At 44.8% G+C, this 24063-nt stretch overlaps 1 protein-coding gene across 1 annotated transcript in view; it reads right to left on the bottom strand.

Moving 5' to 3' along the window:
• Positions 1-5401: 5401 nt before the first annotated feature.
• Positions 5402-24063, bottom strand: part of LOC135902503 (uncharacterized) — a 64926-nt gene continuing 46264 nt past the window's right edge. The window contains exons 3-5 of the mRNA XM_070536434.1: positions 16681-16932; positions 14566-14784; positions 5402-7019 (exon numbers count right to left, since the gene is read on the bottom strand). Coding sequence (XP_070392535.1) covers positions 6507-7019; positions 14566-14784; positions 16681-16932 — 984 coding nt within the window. The 3' untranslated portion in view covers positions 5402-6506. The remainder of the gene's footprint in view (positions 7020-14565; positions 14785-16680; positions 16933-24063) is intronic.

Raw genomic sequence — 24063 nt, 5'->3', positions numbered from 1 at the left:
TCTGCCTTTAAATATTTCATGTAGAATCTCTGTGTACTGACATTCGAGAAAAAAACTGCTGAAAAGTTGGAAAAGCTACAAGCTTTAGCTTTGTACATTTCCAAGCAGCTCCCTAAAGGAATTTAAAATTGCGAAAACTGCAGCGGGAAGGGCAGTTAATCGGCGTATGCAGCAGAATTGTGTCGGTGGTACAGCGCTATGTGGAGGACACCACACGACGCCATAGTGGAGGACACCGGAAATTTTGACTACCTGGGGTTCTTTGGCGTGCACCTAAATCTAAGTACACGGGTGTTTTCGCATTACGCCCCCATCGAAATGCGGCTGCCGTGGCCGGGATTCGATCCCGCGTCCCCGTCATTTTTTCGCACGCTTTCTTTTGTCACCGCTCTTCTTTCCGTCTTTACTTCCCCTTTCCCTTCCCCTTGTGCAGAGTAGCAAATCGGAGGTTTCACATCTGCGTGCGACGATGGTTTCAAAACCTCCAGCAGCAGATTCCTCATCTGTTATAGTGGGCGACGTCCGGACAGGTGACGTTGCCACATGACCGCGTCAGGTGTGGATGTTGTAAGTTGCAGCACGAACCCAAGAAGATACGAGAGCTCAGGACAAGTTCTCTTTGCAAATCCGCCTGACAACTAACACTATAATGGGCGACCGTTAAGGCTGCCTCCTACACTCCTAACTGTTCCCATGACTTGAGAGCACTATATACACACAACGAATAACTGTGGTCTTTTCCAACTCCCCGCTTTGCTATTCTTGCTCCGCATTGTGGGCCACTGCTTATTGTACCTATATAAAATGTCTGGAAGAAGTCTTATGGTAAACCGTGTGAGGCATGCAGTCGCCTTTGCATATTTATCGCTCTTGCGCTTGTTGGTCGCTCCTCCTGAGACAGACAGAACTCTTGCACTGTATTTAAGTTAGGCAAACGCACACATAGCTCCAAATTTGCTGGCTGCACATTTGAGGTCTCTAGCCTATGGTCTACAGGATTAGCCGCTAACACAAGCACGATTCTTACAATCGGCGGTGCGTGTGATACGCACTTTCACTTCTCCCAGTCGTTCAGTGAACGCACTACTCACTGTAAGTAGCTCACGTGGTACGTAGCCGTCCTTTTCGTAGACGCAGAACGTGTTCTGCATGCAAATTTCTGTCCCGCCACCTCTTTATTAGGCCTATGTACATGTTGTGTGCTATATGCACTGGTGGTGCCCCACAGACACGGGTACGTGGGTGGAATTTCCAAGTGGACGTCAGGGCGTGGGCTCTTTAGGAGCTTCACTAGTCAGTCCTAAATGGAACGCTAATAAATGCTCTGGCGAAGCACCTCGTGATGTTCTTAATTAATGATCATGTAGACGATTCACAATTTTTTTACGCCAGTTATTCTTCTGCTGTAAGCAACGACTATATCGCATGGCACAGCTTACAACGCTTCGTCCATTGAGAGATAGCGGTGCCACACATCACCTGATCTGTTTCACCGTGATTTAATACTCGTCATGCGTTTGTGGTCTGAAATGTGTTTGTTCCATTTCCGTTGTAAGCTGTGGAGAATGCATTCGCAACACAGCGAGAAGACAAAAAAGCTCAGCAGCACTCTTTCGAGATTAAGGGGAACGAAGAGTCTGCAAATGGCGATGCTGACGTTACTGGCCGTAACTTACTAGTTGCTTCCTCATATTAGCCAGCACTCTCTAACTGCAACGCAAAGCCCTCGCATCTTTACTCTGGCCCTAGCGAGACGGACCCCTACCGCCGCTCATGATTCAGCACATTTTGTTCGCGCTTTCACCACAAATCTAAATCTAAATGCCAACATCCATGCGGGTCGTAAAAACGCGAATTGCTGGTAAGTGTCGATTGGAACATCGATGCATTTTGCCAGGGATTTTGATTTCTCGAAAATCGTGCTGTGCGATGTGTGCAACTATAACTTCCCAGCTTCAATTCTACAGTTCAGAAATGTGTCCTAATAAAAACAAGTACAGCGGTAATTAAGCTTTCATAATTGTGTAGCATCATGCGGTGATTTGTCGTGCAAATAGTGTCCGCCTCTTCAAGTAACGCAGCTAAAGCGACAGGACCGGGCTACCTGCTACTGTAGGTTCTTAGTTTCTTTCTTCTATAAAATATCACCTCGTATAAATGGTGATATTTACACGGTAATTAAGGTAAATGGTAAACACGGTAATTAAGCTTTCATAATTGTGTAGCATCATGCGGTGATTTGTCGTGCAAATAATGTCCGCCTCTTCAAGTAACGCAGCTAAAGCGACAGGACCGGGCTACCTGCTACTGTAGGTTCTTAGTTTCTTTCTTCTATAAAATATCACCTCGTATAAATGAAACTACCGAAAGCATGTGACCAGCTAACAGAGTAATTTGGAACGCTGGAATTTCTACGCTGGAATGATGAACGACAACGGAGCCAGCTGTGTTAGATGACGACGACGACGACGAAGGCGCAAGCAGTGGCACGAGCGCGTTCGCGCGGTTGGCACCGAGAATCTTTTTAACAGTCCTTATTTCAAAGGTTGTAGAAAACATTTTTTTTTCAAAAATACCTGTTGATGCCTGGGACCTCCTTGAGTCCTAGGTGTGACAAGGATAGTTCAAGCACGCGTTACAGATCTCCAAACCCACATGGGTATGTGCCACTGAGCTTCGACCCTTTCGGCACTGTCACCAGGATTGGCCCACATGGTGATAGTTTCTGCACAAAAACGTCACGAAAACCCGGATCTGAGCCGTATACAGCTTCGCTGTAAAAATGGTGTGTTACGGAAGTGACCGCTATACAGTGGCTGTCACTTACAAGTAGTTCTATGCCAGTACAGCAAATATTCAGCACTATGATAACATGCTGTCACTGTTTCCCCCTCCGACTTAATGTAACTGAAGCTGCCGCTAACAAATTCATATGTTGCCGCTTCGCCATCGTCGACGTGAGATACATAAAACACGACAGTACGAAACCACATAAGCGACCTATCCCAGGGTGCCATCAGGGAAAAAAGCGCACTGACGGAATCGGCACAGCACTCGCGTGTCCTGAAACCGGCTGGATCTCGCAATTGCTCCGACGTCATCAGCGGAAGCATTTCTCAACCCTCCAAGTCGAACTTCGCCGATCTGAAACAACGAACCGAATGGGGACCGAGCCCTTTTTTCACAACGTAAACAAGATGCCTACGCCTGAAGAGCTCCGAAACGACCACCAAAGAGACCATTAGATTTCCTTTTGAGTGGCTCTTCGCAGTTTTTTTTTACCGGTTACAGCTTCGAGTCTGTTCCGAAAGCAACACTTCGATCCTTCATCAGAGAGTGTATAGTGTGCCGATAAAAGAGAGGCACAGAGTTTTCAAAAAAGTGGCAGAAAAAGAGCTGGTTGTGGACAGCGTAGCGGCCGTGTATAATATGAGCGGACCACTGGGAGGGACCGGCAGCTCAAGAAAATCAATCAACGCCTCTGCCAAGCCACCCTGGCAGCCTGTTTCTCACGTCTAAAATAAACTGAACGCGGAGAAAGAGGTTCTGTACTCTCGAATCCACGGCCAGGTAAAAACGAACAAAAGCAGCGTCGACGTAGCCGACTTCCATGGCGCGTTGCCTGAGAGAAAAGCGCTGCGTCAGTTTAATCTCACGGAGGATGGGCTTCACGAAGCAGAACGTATAAACAGTGGCGTGCAAGTAATAAAAGTCGAAGTCTTTCCGTTCTTGCGCAAAATGCAACATGGGCTGCCTGTGCGTCGGAATTCGGGATTACAAGTTGTTTGCTGGCATTTTCCTTTGAATTCTCCTTTCGGTCGTCTTCTGGCTATAGCGTCATCCATGCTCCTGAGCAACTAATCGTAGGATCTATTAGCGACCGCGATGGCTGTGCTTCACGTGTTCAAAATATTTAGAGCGACTAGAAGTGGGACAAGCTGGTTTAAACTAACGTACGAAAAGGCAGATGCCCGTAGTGTACACGATTGATTAGTTGGTGCTGCATTCCCTTCAGCATGCGTAAATAAGTTTTGTTAGATGGCATGTTAAATAAGTTGTGAAGCATAAGATAGCGTTACGCTGTTCCTCTTTTTTTCCTATTGGTCTCCATGTGTACGCCTGTTTTTTCGTACCGTGGTCGAAATGCATCTGAAGCACTCCACTGCATCGTATTGCTGAAACTACGCGTTCGAAACATTAAAAGGTACCCATCATCATCATCATCATCATCATCATCATCATCATCGTCGTCGTCGTCATCGTCATCGTCATTATTCACCGTGAAATATCATCTGCCGCGCAGGCCAACCATGGGAGTCCATAACGGCACTGTAGTCATCGGTAAGCGTATATGGCATTGTTTGTTTTTGCCACTCCAGTTTCAGCGCACATGGCGATCTATCTTAGACTTCCGATAGTAATGTAATGACAATACAGAATGGCTAATTATCTTTCCCTTGTATTTGCTAAAGGAGCGGGCTTGCGTTCGTTTAGAGAACTAGGCTTGAATTTCATTGTGTGACAAGGCGCTGTGCGTAACAGCGAGAAACTTCAGCCATTGTCGGTAAAGCTTCAGTGTTTCTTTGCAAGGTCGCGGTGTTGTGTTCACTGCTATGCGATAATTTTTTTCTACACGCGTTAATATCTAGCTCTTCCAAATCTGTCTGTCTGTCTGTCTGTCTGTCTGTCTGTCTGTCTGTCTGTCTGTTTGTCTGTCTGTCTGTCTGTCTGTCTGTCTGTCTGTCTGTCTGTCTGTCTGTCTGTCTGTCTGTCCGTCCGTCCGTCCGTCCGTCCGTCCGTCCCTGCATCAGGGATGGACGGACGGACAGCCGATTCGTCTGTCCGTCTGTCGCCTGTACATCGAAAACTTCTCCGGCACAACACAATGCGCATGCGCGAAGAAAAAAGGGAACGAGAGGCGCGCGATTGGCTGCGCCAATAGTGACGGCGTTGCTCTCTGTCGCAGCCGAGTGCCTGTGCAGCAGTGTCTCTCCGACTCCGAAATTAGTATGCCACGCGTCATACGTACTCCTGAGGAGCAGGCAGCTTTCGATCAGCAACGTCGCGAGCATAACAGGGAACGATCGCGTCTGCAGCGTGCCGATGCTGCAGCCAGGGCACAATGCGCAGCCGAACGCTTGCAGCAACTGCGTACCGAGGATCCGGCAGTCTACCAAGCCGTCGTTTAAGGAACCATCCGGATTAACCCAGTGATAAACACTGGGGCCGCACGTTTCAGCTTCGCTGATTAAACATCGGTACGGAGTGCTTGGGCGGTGATTTCTTTATCATGCTCGAGTAACTCACACCATGGCAATGACGGTGGTGCTGCGTCATCCGAGGTAATAAGGAAGGGCACAGCAAAAGCAAGCACGTGACAGAGGTATACAGTTTGCAGTTTTATTCACTTGAACTTCACACAACTTCTTAGTTTCACCTATGCAGAAATGAGGTTCATTAGCGTTTTGTGGCACGTTTGCAATACACGATAAAGTTCTTCATAACCGCCTGTTCACCGTGGTGTCCCGACTCATACTTTCACTTTGCAATTGTGTCGCCATCGAGGCACAATTGTTTCGTCTTTCTTTATCGAAGCGACATCTCGCTGTCGAAGCTACATCCACAAGAGATGGGCAGAAATAAAGCACTCTGGTTTAGTAATAGGCTAGCCATTGTGTGCGGAACATTCTGATCGCACATTTCACTGAACATTTAATTACCGCAGCTTCTAACAGTGCGGGGTTGGTACAACATTTAAATGTGGGCTAAACATCTGCAAATAAAATAGTAATTGAAGTAGATCCGATTATCGCGGACAGGTAGCGAATATTAACGTATTCAGCAAAAGGTTGCTTATGTGACACTGAGAAGGAAAGATGCCTGTAGCGGTCAGATCTAACAAGCTATATATAGCTGAGAAAAGTTTATATTTAAGAAGGGGCACTAGCTATGCCGGAGGCAAGTAGCGTTATTTCGAGAGAAATCCCTTGTGCGGTGGAAGCTGTGAAACGTCGCGACTCAGAGGCAATAAATATTAGCCGTGCAGCGATACGCCGTATTCGCTGAATATTGGCGTGTCAGCCTCACTTGGCTGAATACTGAGATACGTTTCTGAGCCTATTTAAATAATCTCGAATCACCGAATGCGCCAGATCATTACTGCGGTAAGCATGAACGTGAAAGTATGTTTTTTTTTTGCTTCCTTGACTGATTCGCTTTCTTGTTCCTCTTTTATTTATTGTTTTGCTTTGGAACGGATTGCGCAAGAACTTTTTTTCTCACGTTTGAGAACAGCCACACCAAAGCAAACTCGTGAAGTGGGCAAAGCATTTGTTTCTGTAGGTTGTATAATATGCTGCATTTGCAGCGAATTTCGCAAACTTAAGCAGTGAATGTTGCAGTGACACTTTCTTTTTTTTTTCATTCTTTCCGTTTTTCTTTCGAGTCGACTTAGGAACTTGACTTTAGCTTAGCGACGTTTTCATACTACCATAAGTTAGTTCCACTCAGTAGAAGAGCGGCCCTGCCCCTATGCCGTGATGGCCCCCTATTCCGTGCCCAATTCCGTGTCCAATTCCGTGTCCAATTCCGTATCCAAGGCCTGGCGCTAGGCCGTGGGCAATGGGTCTCGCGAGAATAGGTGCCACGGCTTGTGTGGCTCCATATCCGCCGTATCCGCGATTGATGGCTCCCCCGTAGGCGCCCACGCCTCCGTGTCCGTAGCCTCCGTATCCCTTGCCCTGCTGCGCTTGCGTCCCGTATCCGGCCGCGTGTCCGTAGTTGTTGATGCCCTGGGCGCCCTCGCCGAACGACGAGCGTCCGTGCTTGCCGTAGTTGCCCTGACCGTAGCCCTTGAAGGCGCCGTACTGCTGGTTGCCGTACTGGTTCACCTTTTCCTGCTTGCCGAAGCCTCCCTGGCCCGTGAAACCACCGAGGTTGCCGTAGTTATGGTTGAAGGCATCTCGGTTGCCATTCTGGAAACTCTGGTCCACTGCGTACACCTTCTCCTTGGCGAAGACCTTTGGTACGGGGTGGGCAGGAAAGAGGCAAATTTAAAGTACGTAGGTTATTTTGCTACGTTGTAGGTACGCTTAATTTTCTATGAATATTTACTGTGTCCCCATGGGACATTGACAACATGAGAGATGTCGGCTACTGCGTGTTGCTTAGTCACATGATAGCAATACAGTGCTTAGCAAACGCAAGCAGGCTGAAACACGCAAATACAAAAATGATTAAAAGTATGAACGATATGTTTTTGACGCATGAAAGGGTCACTAAAACATTCGTAACTAACGAAGTGGCTTACAAAACTCGACACGCGGCGGTAACGAGACACCGCGTGATAAATTGCTCTCTGTGCCGTGTTTACACCAGAAAAAAAGTGGAGGTCAATCATTTGGTGCATATGTTGTAGGCCACCCAGGCGGCTCAATAGAAGACAAAACAAAATGTGGCACCGTACCACGGCGGGCACATCATCATTTAACAAAAAAGTGTATATATAGAATGTTTAAGGGTGCAGTTCTGCGAAGCGTATGACAGCCTGTACTCTTGCGGTCCTGCATATTTAGTCGAGTAATGTGTCCAGACGTCTTGCGAACATCCGGTGCGGAAACCTTACCACAAATATACCCTTAGGTACCCCCATTACAAGTCATGCAGGAGTAGGAATTCTTTCTTTTGTGCCACTTATCACAGGATGAGACCTTCACACAACGTGGCTTGCTGATGCGAGAAACGTGGGCGGTAACAACTCCATCTACAGCAGGCATATAGTAAGGCATCGGCAAATCAGTGATGGAAATGTCACGTCAATGTCGTAAGGATAACACTAGTGGTTGCCTTGCCTTGCGTGCCATCGAGGTTGGTGATCACATGTCGAGGTGGGAAAAAATTCACGACGCAAAAACTAGTGCAAAAAATTCACGATGCTGGGACGTGTGAGCAATGCGTTTCCCAAACGCGACAGCATGCTCCCACTGTACCGAGCTCGAAGTACTTCGAATACAACCATGTCTTTTCGAAGGAATGTCTCCGTATCAAAAAAGGAAGCCCCATCATGAAGCAGATGATGAGAGAAGTGCTTATGAGCCTTCACGGGGTCGGCATGCATTGTCGGTTGTCATAATTTCGAAGTGTGTCCATACTCCAGCGGAATGCAAGTATCCTGAGGTTTCGTAATTCATCCTTTCGTCGGTGCGTTTTGAAAATCCGTTTTCTACCTAAGCTATACAGTTCCGTTAGACTATCTGGGTGTCAATTTCTTAACCCTTCAATTTGCGCGGAACATGAAAACGTGGTCATTTATATTGGTGTGTGACCCGCTTGTATTACTCGGTTGGTGCAGACTTGTCTCGAGAACCAATACGTCAAACTCAGAAAGTAAGCCGTGAACGGCGGCTTTCACGAAGTTGGAAGACTTCAGCGACCAACAATGGTCTCAATGTGCACCTCTGGATACAGTGGCACTTCATGTTTTTCACCCATTAGCTAGCATTCCCCAGTGTAGGGTAGCAATTTGCAGCGCATCGGATTCATCTCCATTTTCTTTCCTTTCTTAGATGTATATCTTCTCGGGCTTATTACCTGTAATACATTTTAATAGGCGCAGTTAAACTATTCTTAGTAGTACTGAAGGCTTCGTAAAGGCGTTTCTTTATATCGTGTATTAAGCTATGTAATGTTTTGCTGTAAATGTGAAAGGGCATGTAGAAAACGTCGATTTTCTTTCACTTCGCGCCTAATTGCTACAGTTAACTTATAAGTGTACAGGTTGTGGACAAGTAACATTCCAGCCTGCTGAAACAATTCACCTGTGATGGCATCATACGGTAAGTTAAAAGTATTCTGATATATTTCTTTTGCATCAGGTATAGCTTTTGCAAGTTTGCAGAAGTTGTGGAGCCCCATACCAAAAAAGAATAGGTAAGGAGTGAATAAAAAAGTGATCTAAATATTAAAATCATTATGCCAACACTATTTCACAGCGATATGCCATACCCACAACGCGCGATAACTGGACCAGCACACTTTCGATAATTTCGTTCCAAGGCATGTAGCTTGAAAATGTAACTCCCAGAATGTTTATATACTTTACCAGCTCAATTTCAGTATGGCCATACGTAAGCTGCAAATTTCTGTTGATTTGCTTATTTTTGTCAAAATAATACCGCCTTTGGTTTGCTTGTGTTTATGCTTAAATTATTAAAACATGACCAGTGTTTTAGTTCCACAAGAATCTGGTTCATTCTTTTCTGGACTGTTATACTCTCTTCAGCCGAAACAGCATATAGAACATATGTAGCTTCGAGATAAATGCGAATTAGGCCATTTACGTAGGCTATAAAGAGAAGAGGCCCAAGAATGCTTCCCTGCGGTACGCCCTTCGAAATGGACTACAGCTGCGAGCAGTTCCTGTCAATCTCGACTACCTGTTTGCGATGTTTTATAATGTTTTATTAGGTCTAGCGGATGACCACGAATTTGTATAGCATCGTAATTTCTGAAACAACGAATGCTGAATAAGATTGCCTCGTAGCAATATCAAACGCTTTACTAGAGTCTACATGCATACTTAGCACGATATGTTTGTTTTCAAAGTGGGATTGAATATACTCTTTTTGCTCCATTAATGTCATTCATGTAGATCGGTGTTTCCTGAAACCAAACTGAGTACGTGGAATCACATTATGTTTTCTGAGAATTGGAATTGGTACAGTTGACGGTGCATAACTTTTCTAACTCTTTCGAAAAAAACTGGCAGTATAGATATGGGTCGATAGTTTCCAGCATCATTTCTACCTTTTTGAACAAGACACTGACTTTTGCTCCCTGCATTCTTTCAGGAAAAACTGCGCTTCACAAACGAATATTAAATGTATCAGTAATATAAGGGGGCAGAATATCCAGCGTATACTTAATGGGACTAATCTGCATGCCATCAAGATCAGGAACGGAAATGTTCTTCAGTTGCGAAAAAACGGAGTAGACATCCTATTTCACCACAGGCTCAAAAAAGATGGAAGATAAATTTGGATCAGGAAGAAATTGAGTAGGTTTACTGGACATCACGCCATCTATAACATTCGTAAAGTAGTCAATAAATATATTTCCAATTTCTACTCTTGATATTTTCTTCCCGTTGATTGTAAGATTTTCCGAACTTTGCCTTGATGTATGCCAGTTTAGAAATAAATTCAGTTTTTTCCACAGGACGTCACTCTTATCTGCGCTGGATTCTATTTCTTTGTCTATATAGTGCGATTTGCGTTTTCTGATTTCCTTGTTTAATCGATATCTGTACGTCTTGTATTCTTTAAGAATGGTAGAATTTCCACTTATCACGAACTTTTGATAGCGTTCTTTCTTATGTTTAATATATTTATGAGCACATCAGGGGTCATCCATGGTTTACGAGTATTTTTTTATTCAAATGGACTTGTTTTTCTGGGAATTGGCATTTATAAATGTCTGAGATTATCTCTCAAAAGTTATTGTAGGCTTGATCAGCGTTCTTTAATAGACGAATCTCGTGGTGATTACTACCAAGCAATTCATTTCTAAAAGCCTCTAGACTAGACCCAGAGATATCGTGAAAATAAAGTGTCTTGTTCTCACGTTGTCACGAAATGTGTTTTTTTTAAAGAAATACAGGACGGTGATTGCTGTTATCCTGTGACAAAGCTCCGGCCAAAATGTTTTTACTGTTGTTATTTGTAATAAACAAGTCCAGCAAAGCTGCACATTTTCTGTAGTTCTGGTTATTGAGGCAATGGCACTAGTCAAACCATTTGATACAATCAATGTAATGCAAAATGACATAACTTATCTATGTTAAAGCCACCTGCAAATACAAAAAGATATAGGTTGTCAGGCGAAAACGTAATAGCTTTTCATAGAAGCATGAAAAACTGCCAGGGTTTCCGTCTGGTGGCCTATACATACCAAAAACTCCTGTGCGAGCAGTAAATATTTCAAAATCATCACGTGATGCAAAAGTCAGGAAGTACTTCGCATTGCATGCCTTCCTTCAATAATAACGTAACGCCAACCCCATTGCGGGCTGTGCGACTCAGACAGAAAGACTGACGAGAGATGAATGTGCGTGCGTAATCCTTATCTTTGCCCCGTGTTTTAGAGAAGCAATATGACATCAAACGAAAAAGAGAATTCGGAGATAAAAAATTCAATATCGACTTGTTTATTCCAAAGGGAACGAACGTTTAAGTGTAAACACTTCAGCGATTTTTTTTTGTGATTAGTGGCACCGATAACAGTTAGTTTTTGCGAAAGAAATACGCGATTTTTTGGTCCAGCCATCTTAGATAGAGTGGCAAGGGCTTACAGTTGACCGAAACAAGATTATACGGGAAAATCGTGTGCGTCTCGTACAACAATAGCACGCTTGCTGTTTGCCCTGCACACAAAAACCTTTCCGTTCCTGTGTCACGCATACTGAAAGCCATTTTCTCTTGCCCATTCTTTCGCGACGTGAAGGAACTGCCTGTTGTGAATAGTTAGATTCTCTAGCACAGTCCCACGACAACCTTTTTCCTTCCATTTTTGCCGGTTTTCCAGCCACTGGTACCTCCCCGCCTGCCTCGTGTACTTCCCAATTATGCTTGTAATTTTCCCTGGTCTCTCTGGTAAACGGTGAACAGCAGCAACTTCTAGTTCTGAGAGTATCGGCACACTCATCCCATCAGCCAAGTTGTTAACTCTTTGTAGCAGGTTCTCACCTACAGTTACCTGAATTACATGTAATTCTAAATTGAGCTTTCTGTTTTGCCACTCGAGGTGTTTAGTTGCGTCTGCAGTATTTTCTTCTCATCAGAATTTATTTTACATTGCACCTCAGTGACGTCCATTTGTTTCTGAATGCCCTTAGTCTCTTTTTACTGGCTTTGCAGCACTACAATTTCTACATTTCCAGAATTCAATGAAAGCCCTAGTTCATTTCCCCTAAGCTTTCATCGTCAGCTTTTTCTGCAGGCTTTGTATATATTTTTTGTGACTGAAAAAAAAATTTTGCTGATCGGTTCCCCTTGTTCTCGTTCTTTGGTACCACGATTTATTAACCATACTGATGTGCGCGCCACCCGAAAAATGCAAACCATGCAGGAATATCTTGCTCGCTGCGAATGTAATTTAGGTGCACCTTTCCATGCGCTTAAGATTACCCCAGTCTAGGGAAGTACAATGCTCGGCTAGACTCTGTCGATACGCAAGATTAAAGATCGCGCCATGGTTCGCGTTCGTCGGAATTTTCTGTGTTCTTCGAAAGAGCACTCTAGCAAGGGAAGTAATCACCTCATTAACTATTCGGGGCTGTAAGTTGTTATGTCTTTGTGCATACTTGCCCCGTGGCAGCTTAGCTTTGGCCCTCTTAAACACATCCTTGATTCAAGGATCTAAACGAAAACTCGATTACCTCTTCGTTCTCGGGCGCATCAAAGATACCACCCACGCAGCACGAAAGAAAGCAAAAGGGAAAGCAGCAGAACGCTAAAAGAATCCTCTCCCGTTACTCGGGCTCATGAAAAATACTCTCGTTAGCGAGATCGATTTATCGACCGGCCAGCACCTTAAGAATCAAGACCTGTGGCTGCTTTGATTCAGATGCGAAAAGGAAGTGCAACGTGGTTCCTTCTTGGCTACATCGTTTGTTTCTTAATTTCGTTTATGCTGTTAGAAACGGGAAGCGAGTTCGGAGGAAAAGAGATGAAGAGAGTCGAGCGCAGCTGCCCATTATTGAGCTTCCTTTTTTCTTTTCTTTTTTCCCTCTGTTAAACACGATCAGCTGTAACGGGTTTGCGTGCTATCTTAAGTTCCGCGACTTTACCAACATCAGAAGCTTACGCTGTACGAGTCATACTGATACTTAAAAATGCACAAGTGTCCTCCTTCCTACTTTCTCCGTCATTGTCTATTTGTGTTTTCTTCTTATTATTCTTATTTATTAGTGGCGTTAGCTGTCTATTGGAACTCCTCGGCCCGGTTCTCGGCGACCAAGTGTGATGACAGCTGCAGACCTCAGTGAATATTTTGTCTCTGAAATCATTTACCGCGGCTGCAGTGGGCTCTCACAGCTGAGACCCAGCATCTTGTCCAGCAAGCCGTTGCGACGCACTTAACGTCACCCACGTCCGCTGCCTTATTTGAGTGATGTGGCCTCCGAGATGCTTGAACGGACGCCGCGACTCTCGGAACACTACGCAAACTGCCGAAACGCTAAGGCTACGATAGCGTAGCACATTCGCCTGTTCACAGCGTATTGACCAAGAGGTGTGAACTGTGTACGCAGTTCTTGGTGGTGATGGAAAATGTTTCTTTTTGCTTTGCCACATTGCGAGAGTGAACGTGACGAAGAAAGTACCCCTAAGCTGACGACGGCTGTCATCGATGTATTGAATAATGTACGGATGCAGCAAACCTGCAGTTTCGAGCTTTCAGTGTCGCAGTGAGAAGCTATACTATCAAACATCATCCAGCTCTACTGTTTGCTGAAGGGACCCATCGACAACCGATACTCGACGTTGAATAAACTCAACCGACAGAACAAGCATTTCTAGTACATAACAGTGGCATTGCATTTGGCGAAAATTCTCTGTCGCTGAATATTTTTTTCCCACATGTTATCGGCCTTTAGACTAATAAAAAATAAACTGGACTGTTTAAAATAATAATACTAGCTCAATAAACAACGAATCCACTCCCGTTTACGACTTGCCTTTAAGGAGGCAAGATTATCAGCTGGCCTAACATGCTATAAATGACATGTCACCTGTTATTCAAGTGTTAAAATACAAGCGGTTATGTTATGTAAGAAGATCGATGCATTTTTGCTTTTGTTTTCGACTAACTTGCTGCCAATATCTGTAGAAAAACCTGCAACCCCACGAACACGCTGCTCAAACAATGAATGCTGTTTACGGGCATGTGGACTCTCTTAGCGTCGTTTTCAGCGGCATGCTCGTTATGCATACTTTTCCCTTGGTGCCTTGAAGTTAGCCTAAATTTTACAAACAGCCTGATTGCCTATTTTGGTTATTCTATTTTCGGCTGTTTACTGATTTCCTGCTAAATTAATTATTTCGCTTCAGCAGCCACTCCGGAGTTCACTTTGTGAATCCCTTTAAAAAAACGTCTTTTGCACGTCTGGTCCGCCAACTTCCTGCTCGACGCGTCGCCAAGAAAGGCATCACTCCCACCTGCATGCTGCCAGCCGCGGCGGAGAACATGACTCCGTTATTTCTTCTTTTTGTGTGGGTGAAAGCGAAAATTCTCATTAGCCTGAGAGCAACATGGAACCTCCAGAGGAAACCCACCGGGTTTTCCAGAAAGAACGTTCTGGAATAGAAGAGAACCAAAATCCTATATCATGGAGCTAATCCACGACCCAGGACTTTCCAAGGCTTATATAGCTCTCCCATCTGAGCTAGCCGGGGGTTTAGCAGGTGGCAGTGCGAGGCGGCGCAGTTCCCTCGCTCGTTGCTCGGACGTTCAACGTCTTTCTAAGGTTCAGCTCTATCCTTGCATCTAGTCAAACTTCTCGCTGCTTGCCTTGTTGTGCCCTGCGTTGAATTGGTCCCTCGTGGCTCCCTTCCCGCCAAACTGCTTGTTGACGCCACCCTGGTGGTTGAAGCCCGTAGCTCCAGAGACACCGTGTAGGCCGTGGGCGGCCAAGTTGTTGATACCGCCCTGGCCCAGACCCTGGTTCCCGTACGCCGAGATGACGCCGTCGCCGTACGAACCCTTGCCGAAGCCACCACCAGCCAGCGCCTGCGTATTTTGCGTGAAAGTTGACGCTTTTGAAACCAGTTTGGCAAAATTTCCCATTACGACACTTTTTTTTCTGTTGGCTGCCCTGTGAACTTGAAACTCGCACTAGAACATGTCATTGGAAATGGGACTGCAACGCCGATCTAATAAAATATCAAGTAAGCAGCCTTGCAAGAGTCAATGGCTTGTCATTAGCTGTATAGGAATGTCCTTTTTGTTTTCTAGAAGATGATTAACTTGATGAAAAACATTATTCGGCTCAGCTGTTCTATAACATCTAGGGTGTCCTATAGCTACATTTCGGCTGCGAAGACAGTCACATGTTAGAGGCATACGCATTCGAGCACGTTTACATCACACGCTGCTTAAGTTACGTTGTTCATTCGCTTAAAGGTAAACTGAAGAAAATAAGCTGAATCAATTTAGAGTGAAAAAAATTTTTATTTGAAAAGAATATTTTCGATCTTTAAGAATAATTAGTTGGTTATTAGAAGAAAATAATGAGTTCAATGTTCCATTTACTTTCGTCTTTTTGCATGCCGAAACACCAGCGCCAGTACATAATTTTTTTTTACATGAATAAATGTTTGTGTAGAAGAAGTTGCAATCGCGGGTGATGCCCGCTCCTGCTATTCTTTTGGCCAGTCAGCAAATGCAAACAGCGCAGAAAAAGAGAAACAGCAAAATCAATGGGAAAAGTTCGGTGAGATGGTGAGACTGCTTAATGTAACAGCTAGGCATACGGGTGACTCAAGAAGACGAAGAAGGCAACAGGACAAGCGCTGAATCACAAGTAATATATATATATGAACAGAAAATTAAATTGAAATGCATAAACCTAAAAGAAGGTACTGATGGAAAAGGTATTCACAACATGAAAACTGAATTGAAAGATAAAAATAAACGATGCTAATAAGGCCGCGGCTTACTTATGCTGTTTTTGTTAGAAGTCGTATCTGTATATACATTGCCTTCTTTTGTGTGAGTAAAACTTATTTGCGTGGTAGTGCGGTTGCCGATGAGTATTCCTTTTTCAACAAGGCACTTGTCTCGTTGCCTTTTTTTTGTCTGTGTGTTTCATCCGTTTGCACTTGCATATTATTCCGTATACATAACAAATATAGGCCGGCCAAAACAAACACTTAAACAAACGAGATTGAACAACACGATAAAAGGCACATAAAAGCAGGAACGCACTATGCATACTACGCATAATGTTCAAATCAAGACATTGTACGTCACGACACAAAATTTGCACAGCAAATATTGTAAGGAGAAATAATATCAGGATTACTGAGCCATCACTTGCAGTTCGCTTGTATTTCGAGGAAGCGCAGTCTTCAGTACGATATATGCAAGGTTTCGCCAGATGTTGTGACAAGATCAAGATGAAGCGACACTTCGTCAGTGCGGCATCACAGATTTCAATTTCTTTTTTCGCATTGGCGCCCCCCTGGCTCAGTAAAATGTTCACAGATGCTGCCATGTTAAGCCTTTAGCTCCTTTAGAACACAATGCAGTCCATTTTTGACACCAAAGAATAACCTAGGCGCAAGCAGACGCCGCCAAAATTGGTGACGTCAGGGGGAGCTAGTGTGGGAACCCCACAGTGGCGGCACCACCAGTCTTCCGTTCTAAGGTAAGAGTGATTTGTTTAGTGTTCTGGAAGGGTAATAAAATAGGTGAAATAATTTTATCTTTTAGTGTCTCTTCGGTAGGCTGAAGAAACCAAAGCTGATAGCGAAAAACTGTCTTTTTTTTCTCTCTAAGTTATCTGTTTTCAGATGAACTGTACATGCTGCTAACTACGTATAAGTATACACCTATCGTGGTGCCCGTTACGTGCTGTCCAAGCTGCCTATAAAACTAGAAGCTTGATCGATGAAAAAAGCTCACCTTGTTGTTTCCGTAGTTTGAGAATCCTCCGTAGCCCTTGCCGAAACCGCCATTACCGTAGCCGCTCTGGAAGCTGTTGACGCCCTGACCCACACCACCGTAGCCACCGTAACCTCCGGTGCCGATCAGACCCGTAGCGGCCGGCTTCAGGTCTTCGGCCACCGCGGAGGCTGACGTCTTTGCTTCCGAGACTCTCTCGGTTACCGCCTGTGAAGGAGTCGGCAGGCAGACGACTCCTACGACCGCCGCTGTCTGCACGTGGCGTCCAAGGTTATGGAGAGAGCGTGTTACAAGATATCGCCTCCAAAGGACAAGAAATATTAGACATTAGCCTCATCACCATAATCGCAATCAACCTACGAGTTCTCTAACCAGATCGCACTCTATTTTTCTGCGGACTCAAGTGTTTCCTTGCCTTGACGGCCACTTTGTTCGATTATCTATCCGTTCGGTCATTAGGTCTGCCATCTTGCACAACCTGCCCAATTTCTTTTTCTTAATAAACATCGGCTGCCGGATTCACTCTCAAATCCGTGCAGCCGTATTCCCATGTCTTTAAGAGAGGCGTACAATATCCTGTCCCATCGCTTTAGTTTATCTTTATTTCCTCTTAACGTTCAAGTTTCCATCCGATGAATTTATTTAGTCCAATGCTTCAAGGGCGTAGATACCTCTGTACTGTTGTCGTCGTGTATTTACGCTTGCCGTGTATGGCGGATTGTTCAGTAATCTTCCAAATTATTTCTATATCTCGCGATTGCAGCAACGTGGGTTCTCGAGAAGGCTCACAAAGTCCACATCCCTATGTTTCTCACATGCGTTTGAACCACCCATTGTTCTCACATCGTCATCCCCATCAAATCGCTGATTCTGATTTCCTCCGTCATTAACATGGTACAATCCGGCAAATATATTCGCTATCGTTTCTCTATTGACCTAATTAGCATGAGAGCTCACAGCATGATAAAACCAAAGCTACCAACGCCTGCCATGGCACCATTCATTTTTTCTGCTGTCACCCGCAAGATTTCAGGTCGTGGACCGCATTAACCAAGATAAATTATCGTGAATCCATTCTTTACCATAGAGATCGACATTTACATGCGAAGGAGAATTTCAAAGGTGATGTCACTAGGATTCATTTGAACTTGAGGCTTATGCGGTGAAGCGCGCTATTTTAGCTGTTCGAAGTCTTCGAAACTGAAAACTACTTCTCGCCACAAAAATCTTGGAATTGATCGGGCGCAATAAACATTAACAAGAGTGCTACTTAGCACATTTAGGACAGTGCAAAATGCACTGTGCGGGAGAGAAAAGAAAGCTGCGTTGAAGGCTTGAATTGATTTTCCTATATAATTCGAAATGCTATTTGGCTCAAGTCCCAGTGAACTGCAGCAGCATCCGAAAAAAAAAAATTGTCATCGCCTATACCTGAGCAGCTTCCAACGTGGTGAACCGCAATCGCATATTACTGCGATTACTTGCGTCATAAACGGACCAGGAAATGCACATGTATCGCACACTTCCGGGCTACTTCGCTCGGAGTAAGGCCAACTGCGTCGTCTGGTGCCAGCGCGCACCAACCTTTACTAAGGGCTCAGTATAAAAGTTGACTCTCTCTCTCTCTATCTCTCTCTCTATGCGTCGAAGAACCCTTAGCGCAAAGAGGAGGGTTCTACCTCTACCTGCTCTGTTCTGAAATGTTGCGCAACGGCACAATCCTCAGGAAGCCGGCCGGGAGATCGCCGCACTCAGAACTGTATCTGCAGATACACAGTGCTCGAGAAAGAAAGAAAGAAAGAAAGAAAGAAAGAAAGAAAGAAAGAAAGAAAGAAAGAAAGAGAAAGAAAGAAAGAAAGAGAAAGAAAAAAAGAAGGAAAGAAAGAAAGAAAGACAACTGTATCTGCAGATATGCAGTACCCAAAGAAAGAAGAGGGAAGGATGGAAGCAAGGAAGGACGGGAAAGACAGGAAGGAAGAAAAGAAGCTGGAAGAGAACACCCATGAAACGCTTCTGCATCGGCCACCAGCTGTTATTTCGTCCTCTGTGCGTTCCGAAAGGCTGCGCATGTCCCGGGAAGTCCGCCTCCTCGAGACATATTGACTGGTCCTACAGCGCACGGCACATGCATTCACTCCCTTCCAGATTTGTGCGGGGCATCTGCGCGTCCTTCCCACAGCCAGGGTGTTTGAAAAGCGCCGTCATATTTCATTGTTACCTGGCTGCCTCAAGCGGGATTTAAAATTGCTTTTTATTCCAGGCTGCAGTACCTAGCCCACAAACTCACAAGTTCATCCAGGAAATAATAACAAAAAGGAGGTACGGTCCAGAAAAAGAGGAAAATGAAACGGAAAAGATGAACGAAAGAATGAAAAATGAAGAAAGCGCGAAGAGAAAGGTAACAGTATAGTTTGCGAGAATAAATATCACTCGCTCTTTTCTTATTTCCCGTCACCGTGCATAAATCATGCACGCTGGCACGCGCCTAGGACTTGGGCGAGGATGACTCAAATGTTCTCATTTTATGCGCTGTTTTCTTCGCCGTCTGGGTCTGGCAGAGATTTGTGATCGCGCTGCTTTCGGCGAACTTGATTTTTTTTTTTTCGAGCGGCAAACAAACCGAGCATTCTCACATGCGAGAACGACGGACTTCTCGGGCGCGTGATTTACGCACGCACCGATGCTTTCAAGTGCGCGGCTAAGTGCGACGGAACGCTTGAGTAGCCCCTTCGTAAATTTTGCCTTGACAGTGGCACTGACGAATTCCAACCGCTGCGGTGTATCAGTGGTCATTCTTTTCCGCTGATGGGCACAATGTCGCGGGTCCAGGTACCGACCGCAGCGCCCGCATTTCTGTAGGGGCGATGTGCGAAAGCTCACGTGTACGGTTCTTCGCAGAGTTTCTTACAAAAACTAGAGGGAACTCTGCACTTCGATCGTTCAGCCGCCATGGGAATGATGGAAAGTGCGCGGATTTGTCTGATCTTCGGCCTTAAGGCTTCAAGCGTTCTTGTTGCTTCGTTTACTACGCTTTATCTGAGCCTAAATTGGCCTAAATTTCAAAACACTTTACACTTTTTTTTTTTACCGTAGAGGGTAACAAGTCTTTGAAAGCACGCATAATCGGTTCTAACTCCAGTGGTTCCGCTTGTCCACGTGTCCGTAGCGTGGTGGTTTCAATATCGGGTTTATGTGCTAGAAGTCATGCGTACCAATACTGCCGTGGGACAATTTTAACAATTGCCTATTTAATAATTTATAACGCAGTACTTTCTCGAAATTATCATTTTACAAGACTATGAAGCCATTTAAAGCCAAAAGGATAAGGTTTAGGCAAATCCATGAAATATACACCCATGATTCCTCTACTGGCTGAGCTGCCCTGTTTTCAGCTCCCGTAGACACTAGCACTACAGTTCACTCTCGTCATTGCATGAAACTCTATGCTGTGCTTCAGATGCACCTTAAATAGAGCCACACGGCCAACACTAATGCGTTGCTTTCCTCTATGGCTTGTCTAACAACTCATGTTAATAAATTCAATCAATACAACAAAAGAGAAAATCTATCTATCTATCTATCTATCTATCTATCTATCTATCTATCTATCTATCTATCTATCTATCTATCTATCTATCTATCTATCTATCTATCTATCTATCTATCTATCTATCTATCTAATCTATCTATCTATCTATCTATCTATCTATCTATCTATCTATCTATCTATCTATCTATCTATCTATCTATCTATCTATCTATCTATCTATCTATCTATCTATCTATCTATCTATCTATCTATCTATCTATCTATCTATCTATCTATCTATCTATCTATCTATCTATCTATCTATCTATCTATCTATCTATCTATCTATCTATCTATCTATCTATCTATCTATCTATCTGTGCTGTGATGTGATGTGATGTGCTGTGCTGTGCTGTGCTTACAATATTACCTTACAATATTACCGTAAAGGTTCTGGGCGCGACTTTGAAATGAAATGTTGAGCCGCAATGGTTGCTACGTGGTAAAAGTCGGCTAATCCTACGGACATGACACAGCAGTACTCAGCCATACTTTGCACGATAATGAACTTCCTGTGGACAAGGGTAAAGCGATGCCCTGCAGACACTGCATGGCAACTTTTATAGCCCGTGTAAGGCATTCAATCAATGAGTAAATTTAAAAGAAAGCACTTTAGGACTTTTTCTATTTGGCCGTTCGTAATCCTTTTCTTCTTGAATGTCGGTCCACCTTGCCATTTAATCTTCCAGGCGTTTATTCTGATCAATATATGGACTATGCTTTAATTATTTATATTGAGCAGGAGTTGATGTGTTAGACTGTTTGACTTACAACTGTGTTAAGAACCAGCTCTCTAGACGTCCCCTTTCCGTTTCTTGCGTCCGTTTTCTTTGAAACGAAATTACGCCCTCACGATTATTTACGCTGCCTTCAAGTTATTTGCTCAATCTACCTTGTCCATTTGACAACTTGTTTCGACGATAGCAGGTCAAAAAATTATTTCTAACTGCTCGCCAACTTTCACAATCATCTTTCCTTCGATCTTCGACCATCTCCACCTTGATGCTATATACCCATTGCGTGTATCCATGTATCCATCCACGGTTTTCGTTAAAATGAAATTACGTGCTGCAAATCTAGAACAGCCCTGGACGCATAATTTAATAGTCGCCGCGAGAGCCGTGCTTCTTCCAGCCGTTAAAAAAATCTTCAGCGCATCAATTTTGTAGGAGCGGTATATATGTGCTCTCCTAGCGGCTGGCCACTGATGAACGAAAAAGGCACGTACGCTGCGGCATTACGTCTCCGAGAAAGGAGGGACGATCCCTTTTACCAAGAGGTCACCGCAGGTCTGCGGCAGTTATTGCTTCGTGGCTTCGTCGAATCGAAGGAAACCAAACAAGCGAGAAAAGAAAAAAAGAAAGAACTTCGTCGTCTTCTTCCCCACCTCCACATTTCCGTGGGGAGTCGTTCCTCTCTCTTTAATTAGGCGTCCGTCAATTACGACCTGCCCCCGCTATCTTCCTTAAAGGCAGCACGTCCGGGTCGAGTTTGCCACGAAGCCACTTATTACCGCCGGCGTGATTTATGGAGCCCGCGCTAATTGCGCAATATCTGGGCGACGGCGCTGCGTCAGCCGATATCAAACATTGGCGACCGGGTCCCTGCGCGCCCTCTGGTGGCTGGTCGCCCCCGCACGTTGCGGCGACGCTTACCTCCGACTGCCCGTTTGGTTTGCGTGTAAGGACACCATCCATCTTCTCGGCTCTTGACGCAGGTGTGCCTCGGCCTAGCGTTGTTTGCCGTTGTGGTGACGTACTTCGCTCGTCTTTCTGTCCTTGTTATTTCTATTTGGCCACTTCACGTAGTGCGCTCTTCCACAAAAAACTATAAGCGGTTGGCGCCTATGATGGCTGCTGGAGTTTGCTTAGTTCAATGCGTGGTTAAATCCGACGTGGTCACAGATTTTGAACACCGTCAATCTCGCCCTGTTTTTCGTTCGCGAGATGGCTTGTTAGGCGAGAGACGAAGTACACTTTAGTTCAGCACAATGCGTTGGCGGGCTAGTTGGTGTGAATCCATGAATACTTTGTTTAGCGCAAAACAACAGACACAAGAAAGACGACCAGGACAAGGCGCTACTCTCAACTGACATCATTTTATTGCGTCACTCCTTTATAGCCAGCTCAAACTATAGGAACATGCGCAGTGAGCACCATGCGGCGCAGCCACCAACATCCGATCCCAAGAGCGCACTCATGCGACAGAATCCAAAAAAAAAAACAAATCAGTGCTACACAAGGAACTTGTACAGTCCTTGTACAGCGCTGAATTTGGTTTTTGGATTCTGTCGCATGAGTGCGCTCTTGGGATCGGATGTTGGTGGCTCCACCGCATGGTGCTCACTGCGCATGTTCCTATAGTTTGAGCTGTCTATAAAGCAGTGACGCAATAAAATGATGTCAGCTGAGAGTAGCGCCTTGTCCTGTCGTCTTTCTTTTGTCTGTTTTGCGCTAAACAAAGTATTCATGGAGTACACTTTAGCTTTGATCATGAGGCTATATATGCAAGGACAGGATACGATGTGATTGAAGAGCTGACCGAGGGCGAAGATCTTCCCAGCCTTTCTTGCTGGCCTGATAGCTGTGCGCAAATACCTTAGGACTAAAATCTCGGATCCAGTGTGCTAATCCACAAGCCATTCAGTTTCGCCAATTTATCCTGCAAAGTTGCCAAGCAACGCATGAGCGCACGAGGACATTGTTAGTTGTAATGTTTGCGTTATTCGTGTGCCAGCAAAGATTTTGCGCAGGTATGCGAGCCTCTATTGTAACCTAGTGCATTTGCCGCTTTAAGCTTTTAATGACCTCTATAAGAAGTGCGGTGCAAGTACAAGGAGCAGAACATTACGCGTGATTCAGCTTTTTTTAATAGATGTCATACGTTATAACATTACAGTGAAGGTGCCGGTCACGACATCGAAAGAAAATGGTAAGTCGCGGTGGTTGGTACGTGGTGAAAATCAGACAATCCAACAGACGTGACAAAGGAGTACTCAGGAGCAGGCGACGCAGTTTCTGTGTAATCTTATCTGCTATCTTATAAACGTCTCGTCCAGTATCCTCTGTTCTCCGTACCATCATTTCGTTTTCATTACGACGCTGCTGTGGCGAGCTTTACGTCTTCTTCTACTGGGGATGTCAGGTCTACGACGTACCGCCCTATATGTAATAAAGTTGTAAACAACATGTAATTCATGCTGCGAGGGAACCCTGGATATAACAGTGATAAAGCCTCAAATGTGGCGTAGCCAGTGGATGGCACATCAAGCACATGCCCTCCACCCCCTCGCCGAAATTCCGGTGTTAGTACGCGGCCTGCCCAGCCTCCCCTTCATCCTTCCCCGTTCCCGCTTAACTACGTGCTACTCTCCTCCCCCTAAAAAAAAGACAAAAAGAAAACTATCTGGCTAAGTCACAGGGCTTCAATACACATGTCAGAATCGGGCTTTGTCTCGCACTGAACTTTAATTCCTGGATTCACAACCATTTCTAGAGCTGCCCGGAGCACTCTGCATCTATGAATAGACCCCGCCTTAATCAACCGGCTAGGCTGACAGCAAAATATGACCCAAAAATGCTCCCGTAAAGGCGGCTGTGCGCACAACGATAGCTTTAACAAAAAGCATTTTGTCGGAGTGCGCGCTTCTGCTCTTTCCGGAACTTCTGCTCCGTAGCCTTATTGTATTCGGCGATCAAGAAGTGTCCGAGTCTCGTTCTTTTATTTCTCTTTTTGTTGCACAGGCGGAATTCTGTTATGATGTCGTCGTAGTAGTGCTATAGCTTTATTTATTT

This window comes from Dermacentor albipictus, chromosome 3, assembly GCF_038994185.2.
Source record: "Dermacentor albipictus isolate Rhodes 1998 colony chromosome 3, USDA_Dalb.pri_finalv2, whole genome shotgun sequence".
NCBI classification, from domain to species: Eukaryota; Metazoa; Arthropoda; class Arachnida; order Ixodida; family Ixodidae; genus Dermacentor; species Dermacentor albipictus.
Note: the sequence above shows the minus strand (reverse complement) of the source record. Positions and strands in the feature narration are given on the sequence as shown.